Source organism: Juglans regia, chromosome 3 (genome assembly GCF_001411555.2).
Source record: "Juglans regia cultivar Chandler chromosome 3, Walnut 2.0, whole genome shotgun sequence".
Classification (NCBI taxonomy): Eukaryota; Viridiplantae; Streptophyta; class Magnoliopsida; order Fagales; family Juglandaceae; genus Juglans; species Juglans regia.
In genome coordinates, this window is record NC_049903.1 from 6,004,721 (window position 1) to 6,030,245 (window position 25,525).

The 25,525-nt window shown below is 36.7% G+C and overlaps 3 protein-coding genes across 5 annotated transcripts; 2 read left to right on the forward strand and 1 right to left on the reverse strand.

Moving 5' to 3' along the window:
- Positions 1–586: 586 nt before the first annotated feature.
- LOC109004406 (cyanidin 3-O-galactoside 2''-O-xylosyltransferase FGGT1) lies at positions 587–2,522 on the forward strand. Of its 3 annotated transcripts, XM_035688194.1 has the most exons (3): positions 608–652; positions 739–778; positions 950–2,509. In XM_035688194.1, exon 3 carries the CDS (start codon positions 1,040–1,042, stop codon positions 2,417–2,419), a length of 1,380 nt encoding a protein of 459 aa, XP_035544087.1. In that variant the 5' UTR covers positions 608–652; positions 739–778; positions 950–1,039; the 3' UTR covers positions 2,420–2,509. The 3 variants fall into 3 exon arrangements, with proteins under 3 accessions (XP_035544088.1, XP_035544087.1, XP_018838487.1); XM_035688195.1 differs by having other exon boundaries at positions 587–778; positions 1,035–2,509; XM_018982942.2 differs by lacking the exons at positions 608–652; positions 739–778 and adding an exon at positions 790–949 and having other exon boundaries at positions 1,035–2,522.
- Positions 2,523–13,486: 10,964 nt separating this feature from the next.
- Positions 13,487–15,234, forward strand: LOC109004380 (28 kDa heat- and acid-stable phosphoprotein-like). Its single transcript, XM_035688291.1, has 7 exons — positions 13,487–13,532; positions 13,903–14,006; positions 14,125–14,209; positions 14,288–14,321; positions 14,554–14,639; positions 14,986–15,051; positions 15,140–15,234. Exons 1-7 carry the CDS (start codon positions 13,487–13,489, stop codon positions 15,172–15,174), a joined length of 456 nt encoding a protein of 151 aa, XP_035544184.1. The 3' UTR covers positions 15,175–15,234.
- Positions 15,235–16,246: 1,012 nt separating this feature from the next.
- LOC109022316 (ras-related protein RABA1f) lies at positions 16,247–18,709 on the reverse strand. The gene is made up of 2 exons (XM_035688817.1): positions 18,291–18,709; positions 16,247–17,030 (listed from the first exon to the last, which is right to left on the reverse strand). The coding sequence occupies exons 1-2, from the start codon at positions 18,509–18,511 to the stop codon at positions 16,598–16,600; spliced, it is 654 nt and encodes a 217-aa protein (XP_035544710.1). The 5' UTR covers positions 18,512–18,709; the 3' UTR covers positions 16,247–16,597.
- Between the last annotated feature and the right edge of the window lie 6,816 nt (positions 18,710–25,525).

Here is a 25,525-nt window from a genome sequence, read left to right on the forward strand (position 1 = left end):
ATAACGGGTAGGACTTAGGAGAATAATGACTTTGGGCTTGGCCTCTTCTTGGGCCTTACCCGCTCTATTGGGGCCTTATGAGGATACAATCACTCAAATTCTCCTTCTGATTCTTATGTTTTTTATTGGGTACTCAATGTCTGGTTTTTACAGCCCGTCTCGTGATCATTACGTTACGAGTAGAAGAATAATAACATGAGTGACATGCTTGCGAACTTGCAGCGAGTGGCAAAGGGAGCTAACTTCTATGACAATTAAGTAAATAAGTGATGTATTGGAATTTGTAAAAATAAATGGGTAGGTAGCTTTGGGAAGTTTAAATATAATGTTGGAAGAGTATTTTCCTTTCGAGTTGGTGAAAGTTGTATTAATTTTTGTGTTTAGATAATAATTAAATGAAAATTTAAAATAATTTGTTTTATAAATTTAAAGATGTATAGTTTGATAGAAATGCAATTAGAAATAGAAAAGGCAAGCAATCCTTGACGTGACATGTTACATGTCAAATCCTGTGAATCGAATTAGACGGAGGCTTCACACAAGAGTAGGAGGGCAGCGGAAGGCCATCAAAAGTAGCAAACCATCACAACCCGAAGAATAGGACCACTACAAGATCATGCCAAGAAATCAATCTGATCTTCATTGTTTTACAGTTATAAATTTATGATTTTCAGATCTGGATCTCTCGTGCATGCTGAACATATCCCTTTTTGACTAATTCCGTATTCTCTCTTTCAGATGCACTTGTCTGGCAGCCGGCCACCCCTATATATCTAAGGTTGGTCTTCTTCTCTATCTATTTAAATTGTTGCAAGACAGTAAGTAGTACCGATCCAACTCTTTGGAGTCTTTGTTGACGTGTGGTTGCTTAGATTTGATTTATCTTTTCATTTTGATGGGAGCCTAAAATCTCCTTTGTAACAACATTCTTCGTGATTTAAAATTGCAGGTATGTAAGTGCTAGATCTCCCTCTTCGTAGTAGGCTACCTCCGTGACTCGTTAACTTGCACTAATTAATTAGCTAATTTTGCAGCAAATATGACTATGAGCGACAAAAACCTTCATATAGTCATGTACCCGTGGTTTGCCATGGGCCACCTAACCGCATTCCTCCACTGCTCCAACAAACTTGCTGAGAGAGGCCACAGAATCTCTTTCTTCCTCCCAACCAAAACTCAACCAAAGCTCGAGCCTTTCAATCTGCATAAAGACCTCATTTCGTTCATCCCAATTACCGTTCCACAGGTGGATGGCCTTCCGCCCAGTACCGAAACAACCGCAGATGTTCCTTTCTCATTGCATTCCCTCCTCATGACTGCCATGGATCTTACTGAACCCACAATTGAAGCCTCTCTTCGTGACCTCCAACCCCATTTCATATTTTATGATTTCACTCACTGGGTACCAGCGTTGGCACACCGACTGGGCATCAAGGCTATACATCATTGCACTATTAGTCCAGCATCCGTTGGTTATTTGTTGAGCCCAGAAAGAAAACTTGATGAAAAACCTTTAACAGAGGCTGATCTTAAGGCACCTCCGCCAAGTTTCCCATCTTCTTCGATCAAGCTTCGCGCCCATGAGGCCCGAGAACTAACGTTCGCAACTATGAAAGAATATGGCCATCGTATATCTTTCTTGGAACGCCTCATGTTCTCTTGCAGAGATTGTGACGCGCTTAGTCTTAGAAGTTGTAGGGAGATGGAAGGGCCGTACTTTGAATATATTGAAGGACAGTTTAGAAAACCTGTGATTCTTGCAGGGCCTATAGTGCCTGAACCACCAACCTCATCATTACAAGAGAAATGGGCAAAGTGGCTGGATGGTTTCCATGCCAAAACCGTGATATTCTGTGCATTTGGAAGCGAATGCATTTTAAAGAAGGATCAGTTTCATGAACTGGTTTTGGGTATAGAACAATCGGGTATGCCATTTCTCGCTGCCTTGAAACCACCAATGGGGGATGAAACGATTGAGTCTGCGTTGCCGAAAGGGTTTGAAGAGAGGGTAAATGGAAGAGGGGTTGTTCATGGGGGTTGGATTCAGCAGCAGTTGATTCTGAGGCACCCTTCTGTGGGGTGCTTCGTGACGCATTGCGGGTCAGGTTCCTTATCAGAAGCCATGGTGAGTGAGTGCCAGTTAGTGTTTCTGCCACACGCTGGGGATCAAATCATCAATGCAAGGCTGATGAGCGGGGATTTAAAAGTCGGAGTTGAGGTTGAAAAGGGTGAAGAAGACGGCCTGTTTACAAGGGAGGGTGTGCGCCAGGCAGTGAGGGCTGTAATGGATGATGATAGTACGGTGGGGAAGGAGGTGAGAGCCAACCATGCAAAATGGAGAGAGTTCTTGTTGAGCGAAGGGCTTGAGAAGTCCTACACTGACGATTTTGTTCAAAAGCTGTATTCTCTGCTCAAATGACTTTATTGCAACCCAAGATATAGATAGTAATATTAATCATTATATCTTGATAGTGAATAATGTTTAAGTAATTTAATTCACGATTTGATGATCTTATGTGCTCTGGTCTTTCTTACCTTCTGATTCCTCAACGGCTACGTCCATATAATTCCTTTTTAATGAACAAATACATCAAACCATGGGAGATGATCGTGCGGTTTTAACTTTCTAGTGCGTGTTATATATATATATATATATATATACTATTATAAGTGACTATTTAACTGTCAATAATAATTTTTATTATTTTTCCGTTAAGTCCTGTTTTACTAAAAGACGCTTAAAATTCTTGATCATTTGACGTGTAGCTCCCTTGTAAAATTTAATGAAGGGTCTTGTTTTATTAAAATGTCCTTAAGACTCTTGACCATTTGACGTATAGCTCTCTTGTAGAATTTAATGAAAGAGATGTTTTACCAAAAAATCCTTAATAGCCCCGTGGCGCACATGAATTGACATGTCTTTTTTTCATATCATTTTTGTTTTGACATTATACTCGTTTTCCTTTTTTTTTTCAATATTTTTTAAATAAAAAATTTAAAATGACTTTACTCTTTAGAATAAAAACGTTTTAGAACATTCTCATTGTAAAATTCAACTTTAAGTAAATTTAACTAATAAAACACTTAAAACACTCAATATATAATATTAATTATTAATTTAATTAGAATATAATTATTATTAATATTAATATTTTTATTATTAATTTGATTAGAATATAATTATTATTAATATTTGAATTAGTAGAACTATAAAATGTGATAAAAATTAAAATTAAAAAATTATTATATTAATAATATTTTATTATTATATAGAGAGTAAATAGATAATCCAATATGAATACAGACCAATGCTCATACTTTGCTGAAGTATAGATTTATTTTTTTTAATCTTGATTTTTTGTCTTTCTTTAACATTTTATTTTCTTTTTCCAGACAAATAAATTATTTATTTTTTTATTTTTTTTATTTATTTAAATCATTATGTTAGGTGCACCCTAAAGCTAACGCACCAGGGCCGTTCACTAGTGTGCATGTATATATATATATATGTATGTATGTATGTATGATATTTCAACACAATGCAAAATTTGGCAACTACCATGATCAACGACGGAAGATTTAAAGCTGAAATTTTTGGTTTATTTAATCGAAGAGAGAGTCTATTTACAACTGACGAGGGGAACCGCTGGGAAACCACGTACCACGTGGCCAAATAGAAACAACGGCGTTTCTATCTTCTCCCATCTTCCCTTTTTTCTCATTTGCAAGTTCCAGTGGTAGCAGGGAGGAAGAGCTCGATCCACTGGACCATGGTCATGCTCTGCATCTTCAACGTCCATTTGGAGAAAACTGCAATCGGATATGAAGTAGAACATAAAGATGACGGCGATGTGCTGGGGTGCTGCAACGGAATGATCTTCACGGATCAGGTCGACGTCGGCATCGAGTAGTCCGACTTCCGTCGGATCCAGCCACGCCATCGTCCGAGAAGCTTCACCCCGGCAACAGACAACGCCGACAAGTTACGAAAGGCTGAAGAATGGAAGACCCCAGCTTTTCATCGCCTATATTCTCTCGTTTATGCTTTTCTTGCATTTTTTGTTCTTATTTTTACAGTATACCCAAAACACTTTGTGCTTATAAAAATTGTGTAGAAGTTCACAGATGCTCTTCTAACATGATACAGAGGGAGCTATTCCAGAGAGAATGGGTGTTAGAGATTTTTCTCCCAAGGAATCTAAATTTCTTCCATGATAGGAGCAAAATTGCAGTTTTTCTTCCAAACCATTTTTTTTCTTCTAGACTTTTTAAAGGCTTCAGAACGAGGAAGAGAAAATGAAAAGGTGATGGGAGCAAAATTGCAGAACACAATGGGGAGAGATTTTATAAGGTGATGCAATTTTAAAAGTTGCCTCGCCCTCATTCTCATTGAACTCTGGTTAAACATTGTGTTCTGGAGCTTTTGATGGAGAAAGAGAACATGAGAAGGTGATGGGAGCAAATTGCTGGAATCTGACGATTTTTCTTTTAATATATTGGCTAACGTGGCTTCGATTACCCCATGGTTTCCCGCATCGGTTGTCCCTAGCAGAATTGTTTTTTTTAATATATTGACTGACATGGCTTCGATTACTCCACAGTTTTGCGCGTCGGTTGTCCCTAGCAGAATTGATCATCAAAAACAAAAACAACTTAAAAGTAAAGGTGAAATGAAATATCAGTAGAATCTATAATATTTATAGTCTAAGTGAATTGCTTTAATAGTGTTAAATATTTAAGAAATGTTATGACACTCTTAATTTATGAGTCTATCTTTCTCTTAATTGTTCTAGATCTTAAAATGTCAATCAAGAAGTTTAAAGAATCCAAATTTATTGAAACTTTACTATTTGAAAAAATTTTGATTTACAGAATGTTAAAAAGATGAGTAATACTAGATATAATCATAAGCTATGCAAGTGCTGACATTTCTTTTAAAAAAGAATGAGAGAAGTATTAAAAATTTAATTTTTTTTCATATAGATTTTATATTTACCTACTTGATACATTGCTATAAAATACCTCTATTGTATCAAAGATCTTTTCTTTCGGCCATCCGGCATCAAATTTCTTTTAGCCCATGGACTTAAGGGTTGTTGATCCTGCCATCACTCATTTTAGCCCATCACCAATAACTACAGATCAGGAAATTAGTAGTTATTGGGGTTGCAACTGCAGCCCATTATGCAGTTTAATTGGGCCTCATTTTTGCTCAAAGCACGTCTTTCTGGTCTCATCCTTTGATCCAAAATTACTTGGGGCCTTCCAACCTGGATTCTGCCATCCCAAACCCAATAAAAAGTAGCGAAAGAAATCAGGGGCACTCTTACATAGTCGGCTTTTAACTTGTTTTCAATAAGATATTGCTACATCTATAAATAAAATTATATAAAAATAATTTTATAAATTAATATGATTTTATTTAATCCGTTAGATATCTACTTTACATTAAATCTAAATTTATAATTTGACAAATCATATCAAGCCAAGTCAATTTGTGAGATTATTTTTATGTAATTTATTTGTGACTAGAGTATTCAATAATCTTATTAGGCCATATACACTATATTTAACGATAACTGTTAGATCTGTTAAATGTACTTTATAATAAAAATAATTTTATAATCTGATAAATCACATCAAGTTACGTTAGATTAATTTTGTATAATCCATTTATGCCTATAGTATTTTCTATTAAATTATAGCAATTAGGGAATTGAGAACACTGAAGATAGATTCATGTTTTAAGGATTATATTTCCTTTTGATTCGATGTCTCTATCTTTAAAATTCGAAGGTAATAGTTTCAAAAAAAAAAAAAAATCGAAGGTAAAGTTCATACGTTCCATTTTTAAATCATTAGATCCAACAAACAAACACACCTCTAATGACCAACGCGGTTAACATAATGGCGGCTTCAATTTTGGTCAAATGGCGCCGCCATTTTCCTGTTCACATACATCTTATTGGCATGCTACTTTAAAGCATTAGTAGTTGGCTCGGCTTTAGCTAAATTTTTTAAGTTGCACAAAAATAAATGAAAAGTAATTTTTGTTCAAGATTTATTGTGATATCCCTTATTATAAGAATAAAGAGAAGTGATGTATAAGATTCTACATTAATTGAAAAGAAGAAATTATTACTTTTTATTAAATTTCAATAAAATTTCAATTATATAATTAATTAGTATATAAATATATATATATATATATATATATAGTATTGTTGAAAAATAAGATTGAAAATTTGGATCGTCATGTGATGATCTGGATTGATGTATATGAGTTAATATTCATAACCTTACTCATTTAATTCAATTATATATTAGATGATCCAATTCTAATATGTTAAATTGTGTTGGATTCAGATTGAAATGATCTTAGGTGATCATGTTAGAAATTATCAACCAGACTAGTGGAAGATGACTCATGGTGAAAGACTTGTAACGAGAATGCCTCCTATCAAGTTCAACAGAGAGAGCATGTGCACAAGCTACATAGTTTGCACTCATGTTAAGTTGTGAACTACCACGTAATCAGTTTGTATGTGCCAGCACCTAGTTTCATATCACGCCCATGAAACACATGACCATGGGAAACATGCCGTCCAGACATTCTCAAAAAAAGACATCTTCCCTTAGTTAACATCATATGAAGAGATCATGATATAATATTATGCCGATAACAAATAAAACTCATACTTTTTACATGAGTTTGAGTGGCTTAAGTCACGTTTAGGCAGTGAGGTGATTTCAGATATTTTGTGAATAATAGTAAAAAAGTAATAATAAAATATTAAATTGTAGTGAATAATAATAAAAAATAAGTAAAAAATAATAATAAAATAATGAATAGTAGTGAAATATCCACTACCAAAACTAGCCCTTAATTTAGAGCTAGGTAGTGGGTTTCACATTGATGTTATTCTACGATCATAGCCTAATTAATTATACATGGGGGTCATAAAAATATTAATGAATTGTGATTAATCAACATTAGCCTCATTGTATATGATACAAGATGTTAATGAATACAAGGAGGTATTTTTTTTAAAAAAAAAAAAAAAAAACATTAGCCTCATTGTTTTGCCCAAAAAAGAGAGAATATATATTGTAATGCAACAAAAAAAAGTATATTGGGAATGGTCAGTAATTAAGAGGTGATTTATGAACAGCATATCCCCACAAAAGAAGCTTATGAATACTATGTTTGTCCGTTTATTAAATATCATTTGAATTTCAATTATTTTATTTGACAGTAGCCGTCTTTTCTTTATTTTTTCGAAAAATTTTATTTAGGTAAAAACGAAACTAGTTATGGGCTTGAGGTGGTCGAGGCCCAAATCCATTGGAAACAAGTGGGTGGGTCAGAACGGGTCTGGGTTTTGTGGTCACAGTCACAGTTACAGTCAGAGGCAAACTCTACTACCCGTCCGAGCAGTCACACCCGGGAATTACCCTTCACTCCACGCCATCGTCATCTACAAGTAGAACTCCTCAAACTCCTAATCCTGAAAGACCTAGGAATCTACTTCTTGCTCAAACAGGTCCCACAAATATATATACACATAAAGAGTAGCTTCTCATCGAGTGGTGATCATCACCAACTACTGACTTTTAATTTTTGACTTTTGACATGATGGGACGAGGAAAGTTTAAGAACATACTTGTTGATGTCGTGTTTCGCAGGCTTGGGCAACTTCTCATCTTTGGTATTTAAGCGTGATCCTGCATAGCCAAAACAGAGAGAATGGACCTCCTGGTCCGTTAGTCCTCCGATACTTTAGTTCAATATATTAAACCAGTGAGAAGACCAGATATGAACATGAATCAAGACGATAATATATTATTATTTTACTTGTTGTTGGGTTGACCCTTATTTATATTTACCGTGTTGGATTTTCCTGCGATGGTGTTTTGGGTCGGATGGTTGACTTGTCCTTCGTATTCCATTGCTGAGCAGCCTTAGCGTCATTCTCTTGCCGAGCAGCGATGGCCCAGGGTCGCATTCAATGCCGCACACCTTGCACCATGGGTTGCATTTAATGCGACGGGGTCTCTGCTCTGGGCCACATTTAATGCGATGTGGCCTTTACTCTAGGTCGTTTTAAATGCGATGTGGCCTCTGCTCTAGACTGCATTAAATGCGACGCGACCTCTGTCCCGTGCCCCCTTTTCGTCTGGCGAGGCATGCCACAGTTTTCTCCCTTTCTCTCTAACCTCCCTCAGGATCTCTTGCCTCGACCCAATCTGTTTATCCCAGTTCCAAACTGGACTTTACTTTATCAGCTCGGGCTCCTGTGATTGGGCAGGGCCCTATTGGTGGCCCAACTCCTGCATTTAATACTTCATGCTGTCGTGGGCCGAAACTAATGATTTTTCCCCCATCACAGTACCCTGTGAATTTTAAGCACACTTGTGGGCTGAAAATTCAAAATAATTCATTTCTTTTTACCCTGCCGTCGGTTCATTCACCTTCTTTTTTATACGCACGCAGTGGTAGTGCTGCGCCGTCTTTCTGTTATCGAGGTGCCTTTTCGTGTTCTACAACGTCCCTTTATCTCAAAAGCTGTTTTATGACACCGCTTCTCTTTTATATTTATGCTCCGCCGATCACTTTCCTCCTCCTCTGATACCTTTGTCTCGCATTCTCGACTGCCCTTTCGATTTCTATTATGCGCCTTCCACCATGATTAAACAGGCTGTCGATGAATCTCGCTTCAACTACTTCGCAGGACATCGATAGGTTTCGTCCATGACCAAGACAAAGCTTCACACTTTTTGTAGGGAGTTTCCCCTCCTCGACGGAACTTCGGTTGAGGTTCCGTCGTCTTGCGTCACTATGGTAGATCGCCAAGGTCTGGCGCCGGCAGTCGCACTCTACCCCTACATGTTCTCTATCGGGTTTCGTCTCCCGTTCTATCGTCTTGTCTGCGACGTTATGGACTACCTGAAACTCGCCCCCGTACAACTTAACCCCAACGCCTGGCCTTTGCTCTTGGCTAGTTGTGTGGCCTTTCATCTCGTTCTGTCCAATTCGGAAGATTACCTTGACCTAACCGCTCGTGAATTTCTGAGTGTCTACCGAATCACTCGACTGGATGGGAACTGTTGCAGCTTCTAGTCCTATACCGCCGAAAGACGTTTCGCATCTTTGGAGAGGTGATACTTTTCGATAAAGGAGTGGCATCGGTGGTTCTTCTTCGTAAGGGGCATCGGTTGGGAGCATCCCGAGGGGGAAAGTGAGTACGGGGAATTCCCTGTTCGGTCGGTGTGGGGCAAGGTCCCAACCACCAAATTGCTGGCCATTACCCTATTGGAGAGGGAGGAGCTCCGAGTTGCTTCCGTCGTGTCTTGAGTTTCAGCCCATTCTGACTTGTCCGAGACGGATGCGCTTCTGAACGACGACTATATTCGTCGTTTCCTTGTCATCTCACCCCCATAACCACATGCTGGGCAGGGACTTCCCATCGAGTCCGCTTTCCCCGACTGGGGACAAATGTCCCGCTCCTTTCCCTCCCAAAGCGGAACCCCCTAAACGACAGCGTACCGAGCAGGGGGCTCCCACCTCTCCTTGGTCTATTCTTGTCGAAGAACCTCTCGTTGCTCTACCCCTTCCTTCCAAACCCACAGCTGCCCAGCGGAAGGGGAAGACTTCTCGACTAGTGGAATCCAAGGGAGAGTCTAGTCGGGCTGCTCGCAAAAGCGGCTTGGTTAGGATCTGGGAGAGGGCTAGCCGACCCGTCTCGGAAGTTAGTCCTTCTAGAGGTAAGTTATCATAGGTTTACACGTTTGCACACATTTTTCTTGCTTGAATTGTTGATAATCATGCTTGCTCTTCCCGTCCAGACCCTATAGAAGAAGAAGACGTCGGATTCGCTGTTGCCTCTCTATTTGCCACGGCCTTCGAGGGCCCTGAACCTTGGGGGCCGGCACAGGCATCGGAAACCTTTGTCTCCTTTGAGGAGACTCTCCTCGTGGAGGAGCAGCCCCAAAGCGAGCGGCCATCCTCCTTTGGGGAGATGCTTGCTGAGTTTGACGCGTCCTTCACGGGCGATCCGCCGTATCCTCCAGCCCCTGCTCCCGGGCACATGGATTTGGCCCACTCTGGAGAATCCTCGGTCCCTACCGTTCCTCTTCCAGAGGAAGGAGTTTTGCCCTTGTGGGAGCCCATATTCCCCGAGTTCATGGGGCAAAACCCTGACGGGACAATTCCCATATTAGAGGTTGAAGGACCAAGTTCTTAGGGAATCGCAGCCCCGAGCCACTCCGACATCCCAGTGCATGTTTAGGTATCGGATCTGCCTGCCGAGCCAGGCCCTTCGACAGCTTCGAATCCATCTCTCCTTCCAAAAGAGGTCACACCGGTACTGGTCTTTCCTTTTCTTTTTTTTTTGCTATTTATTAACTGTTTATTCCGTTTATTTCTCGTTTGTCACCTCTCTTTGCGTCTGGCTGTTTGTTTTACCTAGGAGCCCTAAGTTCCAGATGATGTGCCCCCTACTTCGCCACAAGACGCCGACCTAGTGGTGGTGGAGGATGATTCCTCCCCAAGTGTCAGCCCCTTCTGTGCGGGTGAAGCATTGGGTGAGGGTTCAGTCCCTTCGCAAGATCCTTTCATAGAGGTTTCCCCCCCGAGCGAGATCGCCCTGCCTCTGGTACCCGCCAGCCCCCTTCTTCCTTCGAGCCAAAGGCTTCGTTGGGCTCCGGGGTGGGCCATGTCAAGACCCGGACAGCATTTTTCGAGTCGTACTTTCAGAAGTTCAAGCCACTCTTCGCCCACGTGAGTGCTCTTCCGCGCGGTCCTCCCTTGTTTTTTTTTCTTCTTCTTCTTCTTCTTTTTAATCATTATTATCCATTCGTTTTTCTTTTAACGAGATGGATTGCTGTTAAACCTCTTAGGCCGCCAAGGAGCTTGCCAATCTGGTTTCCCGAGAGTAAGAGGTTCTGGAAGAGGACCTCAAGACTCAGAGGGTGCTGAACAAGCTTCTAAACCTCTGCGGGGAGAAGATTAGGGGTGTAAACCGGTCGGTCCGGTCCGGTGACGGACCGAATATTTTCGGTCCATCACCGGACCGGACCGAACACCTCGTAGGGACCGGACCGGACGGTCCGGTCGGTCCATTCGGTCCGGTCTTTTTTTTTTTTTTAAATCAATTAATAAAAAAAATTATTTAAAATACTAAATTAAATTAAGTGACTTATTAATGTGAATTATGTAACAAACTCAATAAAAAAAAATATTTTATATGGTCAATGATAATAAATTAAATGAAAATTACATTATTAATTTATATAATTACTATATAATTAACTAATTGATATTATATATTAGTTAATTCATAGAATATTAACAAGTGTTAATAACATATTTAAAATTTTATATTGTTAATAGTGATAGGTTAGATGAAGATATATATAAAATATTGTTAATTTATAGAATATTAACAAGTATTAATAACAAATTATCAAATGTGATTATTTTTTTTAAATGATAATTAAAAAAAAATTTATGGTTTGAAAAATTGATAATTATAATTTATATATATTTATAATACATTTAAATTTTTAATAGACTATAGTGATTAGTTATAGTGATTAATATTAGTATTAGTTATAAACTTATATATTAGTATAACTATATTTAATATTAGACTATAGTTATATATTCGTATTAGTTATAAACTTAGTGATTTAATATAGCTATATAATATATTAGACATTATAATAGTATTAATATTATACTATTAGTATGCTTATATATTAGTATTAGTTATAAACTTAGTGATTTAGTATAGTTATATATTAGTATTAGTTATAATGAGCTATTTACAATTTTTTACATTTTGTATATGAAGCAATAACTAATAAGCATAAATAATTTAATTATCCATGATTCCATACATCCATACATGTTTTATATTTACTTGCAAGTTGCAACTTATGTCATAGTCTTAGACTCTCATAGATGTTGGTGGTCACACATTAGTTAATTATGAATTGATAGGTTAATTAATAATATATGATTAATATAATATTAATTTGTAATTACATATTTAAAATTTTGTATTCTAAATGGGGATAGGTTAGATGAAAATTATATAATTTATTTTACAATTATTATATAAAATAATATATTTATAAAAAATAAAAATAAAAAATTCGGTCGGTCCGGTCCGGTCTGAGAAATCTCCACCCCGGGACCAGACCGAAGATCGAAAATCTACAACTTTCTGGATCGGGACCGACCCTATACTTTTTCTATCTAGTCCGGTCAGGACCGAACCGGTTGGTCCGGTCGGTTTTTTCGCTCCAGACTGACCACCTTACACCCCTAGAGAAGATGTTAGGAGAGAAGCAAGGCCTGGAGGTGGAGAACGAGTCCCTGCGGGAGAGTAACACGTTCCGTCTCTAGAAGATCCGCGAACAAAGTAAATGCTTTATAAAAAGTGAGTAAATACGAGACCCGTATGAAAAAAATTAAATTTTTAATAGTAAATCCTGGTATTTTTCAAAACGATTGCGTGACCCTTATGCACTATACGATTGTATCTAGCATTACTTACCATTATTGCTGCCTGCTAAGGATTGCTGATAATTTTCTAAATATTAGCTGGAGTGAGAGTGGAATACAAGCTTTGAATATGATGATCATATTCAAGAAGCATTCTCGAGTGAGATAACCAAACCGTAATATGATTTTTGTGATATTTATCAGGTCAATACCAAAATTAGGTAGAAAGAGAGATTGCGTTTGAATGTTAAATTGAGTTGAGTTGAGATGATAAAATATTATTTTTTTAATATTATTATTATTTTAAAATTTGAAAAATTTAAATTATTTATTATATTTTATATTAAAATTTAAAAAAATTATAATAATGAGTTGAGATGAATTATAATAAATTTGAGATCCAAATGTACCTGTGCTTATGGAATCCATTGATATTGACATTTGCCACCATTTTTTCCTTGCAATTTTTATGGGTCGCCGTACTTTTTTCTGTAGACATCATAACAAATACAATAACTCTTTCTTTTCCTGTAGACATCATAGCAAATAAAATAAATTTTTTTTTATATGGATCATAGCAAATAAAATAATACTCTTTAGAGGGTAAATGACTTTTATGCAAGAGTCCCACTTTCATTCTATTCTTGAGAGAGAACCGAGGGAGCATTAGGATAGGAAGTACCCTGCGCATGTGCTTCCCGATATACATGAACACATGGTATATGGTCACTACGGACGAATGTAATTTGTTTCACATTTTAGGTTATGTGTGCCGTACCAAAAAGCGTAAATATATGCATGCATATTCATGAGAAATTGAAAGGCTCTAACTTAGTTTGATGACTGTATTTTCTTTAAGATGAAAATGGAGTTCTTATTTTTTTCCCCACTTTAATTTAAGATGAAGCTAAAAGGTACTATTTTAATGGCAAATTTTTTGTGTTGCTGACTTCAAACATTTTTTGTTGCGTTCTAATGATTGCAGTTGCCGGTACATCTACACGTCCTCGAACTAATAATACGTTTGGATAGTGAGAAATGTTGAGAAGTGTTGAAAATGTTTGTGAATAGTAATAAAAAAGTAATGAAAAATTAATAATAAAATATTAAATAGTAGTAAAAAGTAGGTAAAAAGTAATGAATAGTAAAAAAGTAGGTAAAAAGTAATAATAAAGTAAAGAATAATAGTGAGAGTACTCTCACTTGCCAAACATACAGGTCTCTCTCTCTCTCTCTCATATGTATGGACACTTGATTTGTAGTAACACGAGTTATGACCAATTTAAAGTGCCCTCAATTCGGCAATAGTCTCTTGGTCGGCTCTCCCTTTTGTTTTCTCAGAGTAGTTACTTGTTCTTATGCATAACTCTTGCCTTATACTTGATGGTATCAGCAAGAAGTTGAGCATGAAGTGGAAGAACCTGAAGACGAATCTGGAGAAGGATCTGAAGAAGGTTCTGAAGAAGAATCTGACGAATCTGAAGGAAAGAATGAAGTTAGTAACGATGACCAATTTTTATGTTGAATTCTTTATTTCCTTGTGTTTTGGGTTGTCTGATTGATGTGGCTTATCAACATGAAATCCATGTCTTTCTCTCCAATAATGTTAGCAGAAGCGGAAAGGCACTCTGGGTGTTATTCAGATTGAAAATCCTAATTTGGTACAGCCAAAGTCCTTGAAAGCTAGAGATCTTGATGAAAGTTCCACCCAATCATCTCATACATTCTTCATTGTTAGTTTTGACAGAAAAGTAATGTGTTTTTCTCTTGTGCAGTTGGGGAAAACAACTGAACTTTCAAGGCGTGAAAGGTTTGTGAATGGACACTTCCATTCTTCAAGGAGATGATCTATGATCCGTTTCTGGAGTAATTCATTGTCTTTGAAAAATCGAACTGAAACTATTTTCTGTCCAATGGTGATAATATCTTGGATAGTAGTTGAACGTCACAAAGCTTCAATGGAGTACATACTTCTATTCAATGTTAAAAATTTGCATGCGAAGCAGAGTTGTTTTTACCTTGAGTTTTTGTTTATGTTGCAGGGAGCAGTTAGAGAAACAGAAGGCTCATGAGCAATATATGAAATTGCAAGAACAGGGGAAAACAGAACAAGCTAGGAAAGATTTAGGTAATTGATCATTATAAACTACTTTTTACTTAATCAATTGTGACAGCTTTAAGTGTTTTGTTTTTGTGTTGTGTGTGTGATTGGAAGGCATACCTGTTTTTGAGATGCGATAAAACAAATTGGCTTGTAGTATTAATGTTAATAATGCTTCTGTCTTGTCTGACATTGGCCGAATCTTGATGGCCTATTGACAGGACTAAATAGAAGTAAGAGAAGAAGCCTCATGGCATGAAATTTACCAGTTTGTAATACTTTTTAGGGCGTGCCTTCATTATGCCCCTCATGCACGTTAGTAATATAAAAATTTTAACTTTTTAGGTGTTTTCTTTTGGTTTCTCATGCAGAGCGTTTATATCCCTTATACGTCAACAAAGGGCAGAAGCTGCCAAAAAGCGAGAAGAAGAAAGGGCTGGTAAGATTTTGGGACCTTTATAGGTTGCCTTGTCTTTTGTTTCCTAGTATTTAACGTCTTGAAATTGATAATGTGTCCATTGTTTCAGCCAAGGAACTGAAGAAGGCAGAAGCTCGCAAATGAACTCCTGGAAATTGTTATGACGAAGTTGTGTTGTCCTAGGTTCAAGAAAAATCTACTATTTGTTTAGTTGCTAGTACATTGATAATTGAACATTATTATTACATATTGGCAATTGTGTAAACAAGTTTTTTTCCCTACTTTCGGCTCAGTAATCTGGACATGTTATTTTAAAAGGAAATATAAATCTGTATACAAGATGTTCTATACGAATATATATTTGGAACTTTACAGGAGACGTGCACGCCCATCGACCATCGTGACGGAACCCCCCTTCACTCTCAACGTATGTGTTCTTGAAATTGATACCGAGTCAGCACCTTTTCTGACATTCTATGTTTATCTGGGGCAATTTTATGACATGATGTACAAATAGAGTTTTTCATTTAAAAAATACAGCTACTTTGCTCTTGGTCTAAGCTTAAAAAATAAATTAAAAAAATCTCTTGATCTAGATCAACGTTTTGACATTCCTTATGCGAGAAGTTCTGAAGCTTTTATTGGTGTGAAGATGGAGCTCAAAGATTCTCCATGTTTCAGCCACATGAAACGGCTGCGGAAATATCTATTACATGGGATTCCTCCTCCCTAACTTCGACATCTTGAGATTAGCATTAGCTCTTCTACCATTTTCCAATCCTGCCGTCTCTCTAGAACTATAAATACCATTTGGTTTCCCGCAGCTGAATAAATATTCTGTAGTCAGACGTCACACACATGGATCATTATCATGTGCAAAGACGACCGTAAACGAGACGCCCTTTATTAGGAGGATATTGTCTATTCCTGGGGAGGTTGCTTTACCGTGGGATTGTCCCGGGGACTTTCGTACCGTTCATACAACGTGCAAGTTTCCTGTATAATTGTGGCATATTGCAGCCATCATGGGGGATTCTTCTCCAACATCTCGGTCGAAGTTAGAGTTTGAAATCATTGTCTGGCGGTGGAGTCCGGGAGTCTCCTCTGGGATGGGGCAGATTGACAGTGGGCCGGTGGTGTAGGCACTAGGCACGCCCTCACCCTCACCCTCACTTCGTCGCATAAAAAATCAGAATGCAAGCATTTGTTCATAATATACAGAGGAAATAACATCATTATAATATTACATCGAAGCTAGTCCTCGAGCATCCACAGCCTAAAACAGCCAAACTCAATATAAAACCAGAGTATAATAATTTTAGTAATACAATATGGTAAATGTGGGGACGCAGGGAGTTCAAATTGAATCAAAGAAAATAACAGGCACATATCTTATGGATCCTAAATTTTGACTGACATAGCCCAAAGTTCACTCATGTTTGCAAAGCATAATGCTCAAACAGTCAATAATCTGTTGACACAGCATTTCTTTCACTCGATCTCTACAAGAATTTGAACAGAGCATAGAACTCCAAAGATGATATATAATTTAGATCTCATCTCCATTTTAAGCAGAGCAACATCCCACTTTCTTCACAGCTGATACATCATCCTTGGTTCCGACATTGATTGTTTGCCCTTTGGGCAAGGCTGCTGGGTCATCCCCTATATCAAGGGCCTTCCTGCTTACAACGTGATAAATTTGGGTCAGCACTTCTGTGAAGGCATTCTCAACATTCATGGACTCGAGGGCAGATGTCTCCATGAAAAAGGTGCTTTCTCTTTCAGCAAAAGCCTTGGCATCTTCAGTGGCAACTGCTCGTAGGTGCCGCAAGTCTGCTTTGTTTCCCACAAGCATGATCACAATGTTGGCATCTGTATGATCCCGAAGCTCCTTCAACCATCTCTCCACATTTTCAAATGTAACATGTCGGGTAACGTCATAGACTAGTAAAGCACCAACAGCACCTCGATAATAGGCACTCGTAATTGCACGATACCTTTAGCAAAGAATGTGCAAAAAAACTGAATATATTCAATTATTATCGACTAAATAGAGCATGATGCACCCAAGTTGATCTGGGGCTCAAAAAAAACAAGAGGATGCTGCCAGCTTTAAGTTTAATGGGAGCTTTTTATTAAGCCCAAAATAGTGGGGTCTTGTTCTAAAAAATATCCACTTGAACAGGCCTAAAAACAGGCCGTACTATCAAGAACAGAACAGTGTTATGATGTTAAAGAAAAATGACTACAATTTACAGAAAAGCTTCTCTTACTCAGACCATCGTTTTCTCTTCCTTTTCAGTCTTACCTTTACCTGTTTTTCGCACCCTTATTGGAAAAAAAAAAAAAAAAACATTTTCAAGATCCTAGCATGTCTTACATCACAGAAATATCACAACTAATTTCGAGGGTGCACTGGCCTCAGCAAGGAGTTTCCTACAAGTGCATCTCAAGTAATTCAAGGAAAAATTCCACCAATTCAATACTCCTAAAAATTGTTTGCACCCAAGGGTTTGAACCTTAGACCTTAAAGAAGCATGCCACCAAAAACAAGGCTCTTGCCACTTGAGCCAACCCCTAGGGGTTCGTACAGGGATAATTCATATTGAAGCTAACAATCACATCAAGAACAATGACTATCAGTCAATCAAACGAACTTATATATCGGACGAAAAAACAAACGGAGCTTTGGTATTCTAACAACCATTTCATTCATGCCTAAAAAAATAAAAGGAAATGCCAAAAGAATGCTCGTCCAAGTAACTGGATTGTAAAGATGGTGTCGTTATCATACTGCATCCAACCTAGATGAGTAATGCAACAATGCCACCAACTAAATATAATTTCATACATAGCATTGAAAACCAATTTCCATGACAAACAAGTACTTAAATTCTAAGATGACATCATGCACATTTCATTTGTCTTGTAAAGGCTCCACATCGTTTCCATAAAGAATATGCAGAAACCCAATTAAGTCTTTCAGAATTATTCGGCTGAGTTAAGTAAAGATTTTCTTTTTCCCAACAAACTCCAGTTGCCATTTATTTCTTTCCCTCAATTTTCTCCTTGAAAAAACAAAGTGTAAATGAAAGAAAATTGCAAGGCATATAAAGTGCATATAACCACATGTATCAACCATCCAAGGAAATTCAAGATCTATTAAACACCCAAAATTCAATAAGAATGCAATCTCAAGATCCGCAAAAGACCCAAATCCATGTAAGGAAATGTGAAACGTGAAAATGGGGGAGAACCTTTCTTGGCCAGCGGTGTCCCAAATCTGGGCCTTGACTACCTTATCATCAACACGAATACTTCTCGTGGCGAACTCGACCCCGATGGTGGACTTGGATTCCAGGCTAAACTCGTTCCTCGTGAACCTAGACAACAGGTTCGATTTGCCTACACCCGAGTCCCCAATCAGCACCACCTTGAACAAGTAATCGTAATCATCGTCCGCTCTGTACGCCCCCATTTCCTACACAAGTCTCTTTAAAGCCGTTCGGTAAGAAAGAAAATATGAGACAAAACCGAGGTTTTCGTCTCAAATAAACATGATGTTTGTGTTTGAATTGTAGATTTGTGTGAGGGGGAGGTTGTCGAGGGGAGAGACACTGATATGAGCGAGCCGGAACAACGGGGATTCTTAGGTGCGGTTTGAACAGTAGATGATGAGATTGATTTGAGATAGAAAATTAAAAATTAAATGAAATATTATTTTTTAATATTATTATTATTTTAAAATTTAAAAAAATTAAATTATTTATTATATATTTTAAAATAAATTTTTACTATCAAACGGACTGGGCAGTGCGAAAGTTGTTGACCTTGGAGTTGGATTGGTTACATTTCAATTCGTACCCAAATCGATTGATGATCTCCTCTCAAGTCTCAACCCCGGGCCACTTTAGTTTCCTTTTATAGTTTAATGGACAAACACAATGCAACTAGGTGGGTTGGATAGTTTCCTCCCCTCAATCAAAATTGATTGAAAATTGAAATCAAAGTCGGAAATATTAGAAGGGCACGTGCACGTGGGTGTCTGAACTGAATGTTAGGATGTAATGTTGAATGTTGGATGTAATGATTGAAAAAAATAAATTATATCTATTATTTTAGAATATATAAATCTCGTATATTTTTTTAAAAAATAATAAATAAATTTATAATTATAATAAAAATTATTTTTTTAATAATAAATTTTATTTATTTTTAAATAAAATATATAAAAATTACATGTTCTAAAACTGTATTTAATATTAATAGAAAGAAAAATTAAAAAAAAAAAAAAGATAAGATAAGGAGGTAAAGGTTTGAGTCACGTCAGGGGAGTATCAAAAGAAAGATTTTGTTATCCCCTCAAACAGTGGACTTAGGGATTGTGATGATTTATTTTTTAAATCAAGAAAATAAAGAAAAATTTTTGGGTGGCACGTGAGAGCCTATGTGTTGGTATGATGACATATTGATCTTTTCTTGAAAAATATTGACGGAAGGTCGCTGCAAGGTAATGCCTGTGGACCTGTGAATGGTCAAAAAACAGTAGATTGAAAACTTTTTTGACCTAAAAAAAACTATAAATATATAAATAAAAGTGAGTTAATATATACATGTTTGAGTGATAAGATGTGATGAGAATTATGTACATCAGGGTTGCTACTATGCCGTCAAGTGATAACCGTTAGGCGTGTCCTTAGGCCAAATATTACATTTTATTTATTTTTCTTTTTTACATTTTTAATTTTTTTTTAAATACATCATTACATTAATAGTCACTTTCTTAACTCTTTAACAAATAAATAAATAAATGCATGAGGGGGCAAAATCATGAGGTATAGTATCATTTTCCTATGTAAATACTAATAGTAGTGAAATTATTTATAAATAATAATGAAATTTTTTGAGTTAAGATATTTTATTAAATTTTGATAAATGAAACAAGAATATTGAGTTAAAATATTATAAAGTTAAAATATTGTTCGAATATGATTTTTGTTTTGAAAATTTAAAAAATTGTATTATTTTTTATGTTATGTTTAGATATTAAAGTTGTAATGATTATATCTAAAGATTGAAGATTTGAAATTAAAAAATATTTTACGTTTGAGTGATGTTTAAGAATGAGATTATAAAAAAAAATTAGATGAGATGTTGTCTAAGCGTTCAAACATGGATTTTTTTTTTTTAAAAAAAAAAAGAGAGAAGGGTATATAATATATTGCTGAAAACTCGCCCATTTGGACATCACCTTTTATTGTAACACTTGGATTAATCGATCATTCTTATATTGTGACAAAAATATGCCTAAAAGGTTTGGGCCTAAAATCTAACCTTTATTTCTCCACCAAATTGTGCTATATTTGAATCTCATATATATATATAGAGAGAGAGTTGTTATTCAAGATTTGAAGTCTAAAATAAGAGAAAAGAAATAATTAAGCATATAAAATAAGTTTTATAAAGAAATTAATGTCGTTTAAACGTACAATTTACTCAAATCTTGCAACTCAGAGATAATAATCTTTCAAAACCCATTTACCACGCAATTCCAGCACCCCCACAAAAAGAGACCCGCAATCCCCACATAATTTATATATACACCCTGTCAAACCTCTGGATGCAACTACTTCTTTGACCAATTAAGCAATCACCAACCCTCCACATCTGATCGTAAAAGCATTAATTTGCATAATGGCCGACCATCCACTCACTCATGACCTCTATTTCCCGGCCACCTCATCACAAGCACAGTCATCATAAATCTGAAAGGCGACGATACCATGATCATCCTTAAATAAGTTCGGTTGAAAAATTCTATTTATCATCTCTACGTACTATACATTTAATTTATTTATTTTTTATTTTTTTTGTCTTACCAAATATGAGATATATAAATAATGAATAGAATAATTCAATTAATTTAAAAAGAATAAAAAAAAATATGACGAGTGGAAATAATGAGTAGCAGAGCTCAGATTAATTACCATAATTGGAACAAGTGAATTAATTTCTCTAAAGCCCTTAATAATTAAGCAAGTCATCCAATTGTCCACTCTCTCTTTTGAGTTTCTCTACACTTTGCTGTGAAAACCTACTCCTTCATTAAATTCCTTCCCATAACCTTCAGACACTAATCTGATCTCAAACAACATCTACAATAGTCAAAGATGGAGCAACTGATCTCGCAAACCAAATCACTCTCATGGAAAGATCTCAAGCTTAAACTTGCAGTGGAAGAATAAAAAAAGACATCAAAACTTGCTTTGGTTGGGCGCCTAGTGGTTGCACGCCCACTAAAAAAGTTTGCTATTTATGCTTGCATAAAAGCCACATGGAAATTCATCCAGAAATTTCTCATTGAAGACTTGGAAGCCAACCTCTGGAAGCCAACCTCTTCCTTTTCACCTTCCAAACCCCTTATGACAAACAAAGAATTCTCAATCAAGCCCCTTGGAATTTCAAAGGGCATTTGTTAATACTCAAACCTAGGCCATTAGGAGCAACTCTACAAGAGATCCGACTAAACCGTCAAGCCTTCTACAATCAAATTCATGGATTACCTCTTGACCACATGACTCAGGAAAATACTACTCAGATAGGGAAGACATTGGGCAATCTACTAGAAGTGGAAAAAGACTACGATTTTAGACTAACATACAAAAAATTCATAAGAATTAAAGTGGAAATCGACATCTCCTCCCCATTGCAGCAAGGGTTTTCCTCAAAACAGAGCCTAAGTTGCCACATTACCCTCGTATTAGTGTGTGAGCATGGGTAATGAGAGTTTAGGATTTTTTACTGTGTGGCTCCTTCTTGAAGAGGTGGCTTCTCACTCCGTTCCTTACTCGTGGCTAGAGGGAAATAGGATTGGTATGGTGTTTGTGGCATTTTGCTTGGAGAGAAACTAGCTTCGTCGTGTGAGAGGAGAAGAAGAAGAAATGCAAAGTATGAAAATCGAAAATGGCATCAAAAGACCTCTTACCCATGCTCATTTTCCCTTTTTCCCATGCTTCTATTCCTCTTCCCCAAGTGTCTATCCTAGAAACTCTCAATGTGTGACAAGTGGCGTGGGAAAGGGTTGTGGTTTGTGGTGGCCAAGACTCCTAGGAACTAGGATTTGTTGTGTTTTAGGTGCCTTTCCTGATTAGATGCTTCTATAAATTTCCATGCTTCTACTTCATGTGTGACAAGTGTCAAAAAGGGTGATTGCTTTTCATGGTTGGTGTGCGCTTTTCCTGGTCGAAATCCTAAGGCCTATTGGGATTTCATGTCTCTGGTTCGTAGTAGCCCCAGGTGTCTCTTCCTTTTATGAATCATTCCACGATGTTTTTGGGAATTGCCAAGATCTTGTGGGAGAAATGTGGGGGTCTTTTGGGTTACCAAAACCCTAATTCTCTCACTCTCCCATTTCATGTCTAGGTTCATTTGTCTAGTGGGTGGGATGTGAATGTGTGACACATAGCAAGTGGTTGGTGAGAAGGGTATGTGCCCTATGTGTGCCGACCCTTCCACACTCCTCTTTTCTTTTGGCTTCTTCTAGAAGCCCTCCTACATGGTTGCCAAGTGGCGATGAGGTGCTTACCAAGAAACTCTTTTCCATAAGTTTCAAATGATGTGAGTCCTAGGGAAAGATCGAGCAAAACAACCTCTTCCTTTTCCCAAGTTGGCGCCACATGTCCTAACCCTAGTTAGGGTTTTACCTATTTCGCAATTGCCCTTCCTTGGGCCTAATACCACATAGCCCTTTGGGACTCAAGTGGGCTTGGACGCCTAGGCTAATAGGCCCAAGTAATCTCTTTAGGACTCCAATTAGTCAAACATTGGGCTAGAAATTATAATTAAACTAAAATAAAAATAAAAATATAAGTGTATAATTTGACAAAAAATGTCGGTTCGTCATAACAAGTTGGGAACTTAGCCAAGCAAACAATGGTTCATGGCACAAGATCCTATAAAAAAAAATACCTCAGCTCAGCTATGTTCATGAGTGTTACTCCCAAAGTATCTAACTCATGGTGATGGAAAGGACTTCTAAAGACAATGAAATTGATAGCAAAAGGCTTATGCTTCTAAATCTTCAATGAGTTATGAGTAAACGTATGGACAGAACCTTGGATACCAGATATGGAAGATTTTAAGCCAAAGCCTATCTAGAACATGAACGAGGTATACCCCCTCTTTAGGGTTGAGCACCGACAATGTCGGGGTCGAAGTGCCCGACCTCCGAATCCGACTTTGACTCCGAATCTGATTCGCATAGCCTCTGATCCGACTCTAACTCCAACTTGTCGGAGCAGAGTCAGATTTGAGCTTTTTTACTGGACTTTTTTTCATAACCCATTTGAAATTTCAATTTGACAATCTTGAGCTCTTATTAATCGGATTTGAGCTTCTAGATTTATGCTTTTTTTTTTTTTTATAATTTTCAATTTCAATTTTACTAAAACATAACCAAAATTGAAAAAATAAATCATTGTACAAATTATTGCTATTATACATGTTATTATATGTTAATGTTTATACATTAGTATTACATGTTATTATACATTGATTATTATATATTATTAGTACATGTTATTATACTTTAGTTATTATATATTAGTATTACATGTTATTATAAATTTATATATTTGTGTTTATACACAATACATTAGGATTAAATGTTATCATACATTAGTTATAATATAATTAGTATTACGTATTATTATACATTAATCTTTATGTATTAGTTGTTATTATACATTAGTGTTATATGGTAGTAATAGTTATTATACATTAGTGTTTATACTAAACGATTCTTAGTGAATTTAGTCTATTTATATTATAGTATAAACATATTATTTTATAATAATTTGCTCATACTAGTATATTATTGAATTTAATTAACTATATAAGTTATAGTTATATAAAATAAATATGATTAATATATAAAAAAAATACATATATTTTTATAAATTATGTATAATATCGGAATCAGAGTCAGAGTCAGAGTCGGAGTCGGACAATTGGAGTTGGAGTCAGAGCGGAGTCGGAGTCGGTACATCGCCACCTCTGACTCCGACTTTTTTGGTTAAAAAAACTCCTACTCTAACTCTGACTTATCGGAGTCGGAGTGTAGCCATAGCGAAGTCGAATTTTTGGATTTTTGCTTAGCCCTACCCCGTTTAAAAGTCTTTGACATCATAACCAATAACCTCACTCCTGAAACATTGAGAAAATGCTTACACTGTTTGAACAAAACAGTATTGCACAAATTCAAAAAATCCATCTTCCTCAATACAGTCAAAGAAATGACATAGTGATATGACTCCCAAACACAATGGAAAATTATCAATCAAATCAGCCTACCACCTCGCGGCAAAACATTTAGGCCTTACCATTCTTTAAAGCTTCCTAGCATCCAACTTCAAAAACCTTTAGAGGTTGAAAATTCATGATCGACATAAGCTTTTGCTCTAGAAAGCAACACGGGACATACTTCCAACAAGGGCTAAGCTGAGTAACATCATCCCTAACTTTCCACAAGAAAATTGTCATTTGTGGAACCAAGCAAAAGAAACGTTGCTTCATCTATTTGCTCAATGCCCTATTGTACGAATATTATGGAAACAAAGTAATTGGCCTTTGAACATGGCATCACCACTAATCAACGCCATGAATGACTGGATACAACTGGTAATCAACCCTGCTTCCAAACTTGGCTTGACAGAATCAGAAACACATTCATTCTAACTATTTGTAGTGATAGCTATGGACTTCATGTGGAGGAAAAGAAATGATATTGTTCATAATCACTCATTCCTACACCCAAAAAGGATTCAATTCAGTTAGAAACAACATACAAAGCTTATAAACAAGCATGGGAACAAAAGGCAAAAATCCTCCAAAATCTAAGCTGGATCCCGAGGCCTTCAAATCAATGGAGTTTCTCCTTTGACATAGCAATAAGGGATTCATTCTCAACCTCTTCAACTATATGCCAAGACTTAGAAGGAAAACTTGTGGAGGTTTGGACCTCTAAGATCCCAAGCATAAATCCAACTTTTGCAAAAGCTTCAACAGCTCTCCTAGCTACACAAATAGCAAATCTACTGCAAGAGCCAAGAAAGGCCCTCAATCTTGGAAGGCAATGCTCAAATTGTTATAGATGCTATAATAGAAATTGGAGGGTCACAAAAATTCACCGATCACAAAATCGATGAGCGCACTCAGTGGCACAATGATCAGCAACTAAATTACTTTTTGGTCGTATACCCTTGATAGTATCCCTACTTGTATTCTATATATAGACAGTGGAAAGAATCCACCTTGAACACTATTATTTGCTTAGTTACGTTATACATATAATGCATGCTTGCTGAGGAAAAAAAAACCAAGCCATCCAATTCTGCAAACAACGCGACACAAACCGGATATTCATTATTGGGGGCTTTGGAACATTCTTAAATTGCTCAACTTTTAATTACCAATCCAAAAACCTATTGACGCA

Coding starts and splice junctions, on each gene's coding strand:
- LOC109004406 (XM_035688195.1), top strand. CDS start 1,040: ATGACTATGAGCGACAAAAACCTTCATATAGTCATGTACCCGTGGTTT.
- LOC109004380 (XM_035688291.1), top strand. CDS start 13,487: ATGATTGCAGTTGCCGGTACATCTACACGTCCTCGAACTAATAATA. Junction 14,210..14,287: donor GAAAGCTAGAGATCTTGATG/AAAGTTCCACCC, acceptor CTCTTGTGCAGT/TGGGGAAAACAACTGAACTT. Junction 14,322..14,553: donor GAACTTTCAAGGCGTGAAAG/GTTTGTGAATGG, acceptor TTTATGTTGCAG/GGAGCAGTTAGAGAAACAGA.
- LOC109022316 (XM_035688817.1), bottom strand. CDS start 18,511: ATGGGGGCGTACAGAGCGGACGATGATTACGATTACTTGTTCAAGGTG. Junction 17,031..18,290: donor GACACCGCTGGCCAAGAAAG/GTTCTCCCCCAT, acceptor TCTTTGCTAAAG/GTATCGTGCAATTACGAGTG.